General features: G+C 37.6%; 1 protein-coding gene across 5 annotated transcripts in view; it reads right to left on the bottom strand.

Moving 5' to 3' along the window:
• Positions 1–1112: 1112 nt before the first annotated feature.
• The window catches only part of TMTC3 (transmembrane O-mannosyltransferase targeting cadherins 3), a 52566-nt gene continuing 46520 nt past the window's right edge, over positions 1113–7158 (bottom strand). For all 5 annotated transcript variants that reach the window (XM_005279123.5, XM_065560150.1, XM_024106888.3 and 2 more), the window contains 3 exons: positions 5879–6048; positions 5026–5252; positions 1113–3277 (listed from right to left, as the gene is read on the bottom strand). In XM_005279123.5, coding sequence (XP_005279180.2) covers positions 2460–3277; positions 5026–5252; positions 5879–6048 — 1215 coding nt within the window. In that variant the 3' untranslated portion in view covers positions 1113–2459. The remainder of the gene's footprint in view (positions 3278–5025; positions 5253–5878; positions 6049–7158) is intronic.

Raw genomic sequence — 7158 nt, 5'->3', positions numbered from 1 at the left:
AATTCCTCTCCTCCTAAAGGGCTTAGAGAAAAAGTCTCATGTAACAAATAGATACATAACATTAGATTTTATACATCAATTGGCCTATAAAAAGCTTTGTTCCTGCTGTAAATGTGCTGCACTATAGTTACACTAGATAAGGCAGTCATGGCTCAGATCATCTCCTCCCATGGAAAATCCCATGAGGACAGGGAGAAAGCATAGGGGAAGAAGGCTGAGGTTTCCACACCCCTCTGGTCCCAAGCCTGGAAAATCCTTGAGGAACCATGGAAAGCCTGGGTCAGCTGCAGAGGAGTCCTGTATTTGTACACTGAAGGTGGCCCCCTCCCTTGGCTTGGTTAGAGCTGTGATCCTGTCCTTAGCTGTGGGATTACAAGGAGGAGGGAGAAAAACCATTTGTGGAAAAAAGGATAATGCAACCAATAGTATCTTTTTCACCAAATTTCCATGAAGCCAGATGGGAGATATGTGCACTTTGGCCCCTACCCACACTGATCTTCTATCTTATCTCCCTATAGCATCTACTCTGGACTTCAAGGGGAAGCCTCCACAAGGTCTTTTTTGGGTTGGGAAGGAGAATATGGTAGTACAGACAGTGAAGTGGAGGCACCCGAGTGCCCTTAACTATGTACAGAAGGATGGCGTTCAGGGTTGTCTTTGTGATCTTATCTAGAGTCCACCATCTAAATGTGAATATTAATTTCTTCCTGAATTGTTTTCCTTCCTTGTTTGAAATGAAGGGCTGAAATAACTGATTAATAAAATAAGAGATGATTTGCCAAACTAAATATTTATTTAGGATTTTTTTTTTAAATTCAGCCTGTAAAATTACTGATTTTTTTTTAACTGATTTAATTTTAATTAAGTCAGAAATCTTAGATCTATACTACTTGAAACTAAGCTAACAGGAAGACTCCTAACAAACAAAATGCAAGTAAACAGGAAATGGTACTTAGCAGTGTGTTTTCATAGCTCTTAAAAAATTTGATTATTGTTGAGCTCACTCTAATGTGAATATAATTTGAAATAAATAAGGAGACTCCGCATTAAACTGTGATTTTCATGCTTCTTTTCATGTTTCAGATCTACAGTAAAGCAAGACAAATAAGCAATTTTAGGTAATCAACAGTATATTTAAACAAAAACATATGCATAACCACAAGGATAAAAACAATGTTGAAATTATCAAACAAAATGTTCCATGTGAGAAATTACATTTGTGCATTGTGACAGACATGTTAGTGGAAACTTTTTAGGAATTCAGTAGTCAAAATAAATATTTAATAAAAAAAATCATGCTTACTCGGTGACAAAATATCAAACAATAGAGGAGTTTGGTGTTTGGAAGTAAATCAGAAGGTACATTTCCTTATGTTAAAGAGTGCTGAATTTTGTGGCTTAATTATTGTAACACTGCCCTAAAGAGTAGGTAAATCATTTTTATAATGAGTTTCTGTTGAAAGTCACAAGACTAAAATACAGTTTGATGACTGCAAATAATAAAGCCAGTTTACTATACATAATGAAGAATTTATTACACCATGGGATCAATTGATACAAGTGCACCATGGGCCACTGCATAGCATACTAGTTACTGAAGATGCATTTGTCAGTGTCCAGTGAACTCAAGAGCAAATGAACCAACCCCCCAAAGGTTTGATGTACGATGATTTTTTTACAACTAGATGACTGGTAGTAGAGAAAGATGCATATGCATTTTTTTCAAAAGGAAAAAACACAATAAAATGTCAAGAGAGCACCACAGGATTTCTATTTATCAGTTAGATAAAACGGTACAAATGATTTTTATAGTAAATGAAGAAAAATTAAAACATTATTGTATCATCCCATATTTAGAAAACAGTTGCATTTATTATTTTAGTGTGTTGTTTCATTAGTGTATATTGTTTGAAAAAAAAAAAAACCTTAAAAATACCACTGGTGACAGTGTGTGTATTTATTCTTTGTTAAGCTCTGGAACACTAGTAATGCAAAGAAAAGTTTACTGCATAGTGAAGATCTAGAAAGATTTAAATGGCAGAGACATACTGAAATTTAGAAAAAGTTAATAAAAATAGAATCATACAGAATCAAGCTGCAATGTATCTGGGTTACCCCATTAACTCTCTATTGAGATTTTTTGATACTTCCTTGAGAATACTGTTATGGAGTCTCTCTGGCCATCAGTATCTTAGTGTTAGAGTGCCATTTTTCACCATTAGAAGATCCATGTTTTCTTCTCATACTCAACCCCCAACTCAAAAAACTTGATTAAATGTTATGGATTTCTCAACAGATTGTTCTCTGTGTTGTAATGCAGCCCTCTTCTGCTTGTTAAATGATATGCTGTTAATATTCTTTCCATTTTCAAAGCACCAGTCTAATTTCCAGTTTGATCAAACATTATGCAATAATCAAAAGTCGTGTCCTCCCCCTGCTCTATTGTGACATGATAAAGGCTATTCACCATTTAAAATACGTTCAATCTCTTCTAGTCTTTTCAAAGCAGCAACTCTTTTTTTTTCAATGTCTTTGATTTCTTTTGTAGATTTTTTTTTAGTCTCTTTGTCTGTGTTATTTTTTTCTGTTCGTTTCTTGCTATTTGACTGTCCTTTGTTAATGTTACTATTCAATGTCTGGGTGGTTTTCTGTTCATTTTTTACTTCTTTCAAGTTTTCAAATGGAATTTTTTTTCCCCCCACAGCTGCAGTCCCATCTCCTGGAAAAGTTGGCTGTTCTGCGGCACCGAGCAATGAAATTTTACTTCTGACTATATTTAAATGACGTTGAATATATTCCTCATGTGGTGCTAATACCAATGTCTCAACAAGACATTTTTCTGCTTTTATTAAGTCTCGCTCCTCAAAATAAACTACACAAAGATTATGTTTTCCTTGTACATTGTTAGGATCCATTTCCAGGATTTTTTCAAAACACTTTTTAGCTCCACTTATATCTTTCTTTTGGTTCATTAAGATGTCGCCCTTTAAAATTAAACCTTTGGTATGATCAGGGTAATATCTCAATAACTCTTCCAGGACTGGCAAGGCCATCAGCTCTTTTGCAGTCTGAGAATAAAGCAGTGCCAAATTAAACAAAGCGCTTCGGAAGCCTGGTTGTAACCTTATGGCTTTCTTCATCCAAGACTCTGCTTCAGCATCTCTTTTGTCATCCATTGCCAGCATACCCAAGTTGAAGTAGCCATTTGCATCTTGTGGTTCCTCTTTCACATAACTTAACAGCCTTTTCTTGGCTTCAGGTCTAAGCATAGGGTCACCTAAAGTGACAGAAAATACATTTCAGCTATTTTTCCAAACATTTTTAAAATAGCCCTGAAAAAATGTTAACATAACCCCTAAACTAAAATGTAACATTCTTTAATATTATATATGCTTAGCATTAAATAAAGCTGCAGAAATGGTGGGGTCTCAAATGCTACTTAATATCTTTGAAGGCTATAAAAGATATAATTATATCATACTGCTCTTCCCTGTTGAAGAAGTTGTTTTAGTTTTGATATGATAGATCCAGATAATGGGATCTCTACAAGTCTGAGAAAATGTGAGCAAATAGAATGAGGAGAAAAGGTCATTTCGGACAAATAGTTCTTGCAAAGGAAATCTGAGTGAAAGACCTCATTTTATTGTTAAAGAATAGATTTTAAGGCTGGGAGGGACAATTAGATCATCATGTCTGACCCTCAAAGCCAAGCTAAAATATCTTCCAACAGCATATCAAATCCAAGATCCTAGAATCTTCCACAATTACAGACAGCTCACGTAATCTATTTTGCACCTTTTAAAGTTTTTGTGTTTCAAAATTGGTCAGATAAGAATTTTGTTTAAATACTGGAACACACACTGCAAAGAGGTTGTGGTCTGATCAGGTTATGGTGAAAACTAAGTAATGGTTCATTGCACCTTTTACAATACTCTACTACATATATTTTAGTATGGGATTTTGCTCAACTTTATGTAAAATACACACTATTCCTATTTAGAGGCAGTTCACTCTTCTTTTCTCCACAGTAAAAAGTAAATTTGTAACTAGTTATTTTTGCCACATAATTTTAGTAACTGTCAATGTGCATATACAGGGTTAATTTAACCATACTTTTCAAAAACTCCTACTAGAAATTAAGCACAGTAAGTGAAAACTGATGCAGATTTACATTAGCCACTGACATTACAAGGCACCATATAGAAAGAAGCAGGTATTATTTAACACCAGCTTTAAAGCCCACTGCAGTCAATGGAAACTTTTAGTCAGTGAAGAATAGATAAACATATGTAAAATACGTATCAACATTTACAAGCATTTTGTGAAACTGGTTAGAGACGAGGATTTTATGTATGCTCTGTATCAGGGTGGCCAAACTGCAGCTCGGGAGCCACATGCAGCTCTTTTACAGTCCAAGTGCAGCTCCTGGAGCTCACCATGTCCCCCCCTTCTCTGCCTAATAGACTGGCGGGGAGGAGAGCTCGGGGCTTCTGGCCTCTGGTGGGGCTCAGGGCTTCAGCCCTGCGGGTGTGCCTGCTGGGGCTCTGAGCCTTGGCAGGCACCTCCCATGGGGCAGAACTCTCAAGCCCCACTACCCTGTTGCATGGCAGAAGCCCAAAGCCCCAGCAGGGAAGCCCCACAGGACTGAAGTCCTGAGCCCTGGCAGGCGAGCAGGTTATGAAAATTATCATATGTGGCTCAGGTGGTCAATAAGTTTGACCACCCCTGCTCTATATGCTAAGAAGGTACCTTAAAAATAAATGGAAACTTAAAAACAAACACATACATCAGATGGGTTACATGCACAAGTAAAACCTTGGTAAAACTAAAGAAGTTTCAGAAGGTCTAGAAAAGCCTAGAGGGGCAACTATGAGAGGAAACAGTTTCTTCTCTTATTGCAGTTCTTGAGAAAAACATAATATGACTGTTTTCTAAAGATGAAAAGTCAGAATTCATTAGAAGCTTAATCACGGTGTGTGTGATAAATACAAATATAGAGTAAATATTTTAAGCAAAACAACATACCAGATTCTTGCATGAGTAGTGCAGAATTGAACAACGCCAGTTTATGTTTAGGATTAAGTTCTAATGCCTGGTTGAAGTTCTTCAGGGCTTCTGTTGGATCTTTTAGTTCAATGTAAACAATTGCCAAGTTGTACCACAAGTCTGCATTGGTTCTGTCCAGTTCCAGGGCTCTAAGATAAGCTTCCTTCGCTTTCACAGGCTTATTCATTTTTAAAAGTAATTCACCCCTGTTGAGGAACCAAATTTCTGTTTAACTTTCATGTAGAAGAAACATAACTTTTTATTATAAAATATATGTGTAACAGTTTGTTTCCCTAAATTTGAGGGCTGTGGAACGGGAGTAAAGAAAACTTTAAATAATCAGATAATAGGATTTCATATCAAAAGACCTATTCAGAAGGCTTTAAAAAGGCAGCACTGCAGACACAGGAATTTAGGGCAGAGCTTGCTGTACTGTCCATTTGAACAGGCTGCAGTTTGGGGCCCCAACCCCAGTGGATATGAAAAGAATGTTGTGAGTAAGCATTCTTTAAAGCAGGATGGTTTATAGTGATATACAAAGTTATAACGTAGAACAAGCTTGGAGGCAAATTACCAGTAGCAGAAGTTCATAAACTTCTGGGATTGAACTATGATATTTGGGATTGAACTATGATATTTGACTACAACCAATAAAACTATCTTGTTTTCAAAAGTAAACTGACAGATTTTTTTCGTATTCTTAAACAAACAGCTCAAAACTAAATCCATTATAGAGTAAATAAATTAAGTTGTATATTGGTGTTCTGTAATATTAAACAAAACTTTAGTATGTTTTGAAGAATAAACAATCTCCAAAAATCAACAAAAATACCTGCTAATGTAAGCCTGTTTGAAATCTGGCCTCATACTAATTGCTTGTCGATACAACTGATCTGCTTCTTCAAGGCGAGATTCGTTTGCCCGAATCAAGTTTGCAAGATTTATATAAACATTTAGATGGTTAGGAGCAACTCGTGCTGCGTATTTTTTACCTGGGATAATCTGGCAAAACAAACAAACAAAAAATCAGTGGAAAGTTAAAAACAAAATCAGAAAGAACTCATATAGTTAAACGCATGAAGCTGCTTTCCAAACTTCTTTTATCATCAAGGTAAAACAGGATATATATATATCTAACACTAACACACACACACCCCTTGAATTTACAATGCCATGTCAGCACTGAAAATATGCATTCTAAAACATCCCTTCCCTCAAAAAAAAAAAAAAATAGGAGAGTGCAATTTGATATGCCAAGAACCTTATTTAAAAAGCCATATCAATTTACCAGTAGTTTAAAAATCAGAGGCACAAAATTTAAACTATAGCTGGAATATCAGGTAGACAGTATAGCTTAAATAACATAATTGGAACCATGGCAAATACTTACCCACCAACTTACAGCCCCAAGCAGAACCCTTCCCATCCACTCACTAGGAACATGGATATTTTTCTGACAGGTATTTTAACTTCACTTTTCTCTTCTCCATCCTAATGTTATATTGGTACCATCAAAGCTCCTATGAAAGCTGGAAGGGCCACTATCTGAGGTGGGTATCAGGACAGCCCTAACATTTAAACTGCATCAGACCATCAATAACCCTCAACTTGTTGCACTACACAGCAACAATTTAATCACATACTTCCTTAAACTATTCATAACAGTGTACAACTTTACACATTAAGTAAAGAAGCAGCAGAAGCACTTGCTGCACAATGGTCAATCTTTAATCCATGATGCGCCTGAGATCTTGTCTACATTTGCAGCTACATGCAACAGAAAAAGGCAGGCTGTGTCCGGGCTCTCGGCTTCTGCCCCCCCCCGACCCCAGGACTCCTGCCACGGCTCTGGGCACCGATCTCGGGGCTTCCTCACCCATCGGCTCTTAGGGCTGGGGGTTCCCGTTCCTACCGACTGCAGCCAGGGCAGCCCAGGTTCAAGGCCTCTGCCCCACTCCAGCCAGGGCTTGGGCCAGCTTCCACTCCCCGACCCCAGCCGAGGCAGCCCGGGACCGGGACTTCCAGCCCCCAGCTGGGGCTTGGGGCAGTCTGGGATCGAGGCTTCAGCCCTGCAGCTGCAGTCAGGGCTCAGCGCACCTGAGCTTGGAGTTT

Source organism: Chrysemys picta, chromosome 1 (assembly GCF_011386835.1).
Source record: "Chrysemys picta bellii isolate R12L10 chromosome 1, ASM1138683v2, whole genome shotgun sequence".
Taxonomy (NCBI): Eukaryota; Metazoa; Chordata; order Testudines; family Emydidae; genus Chrysemys; species Chrysemys picta.
This window is presented reverse-complemented; position numbering and strand designations above follow the sequence as displayed.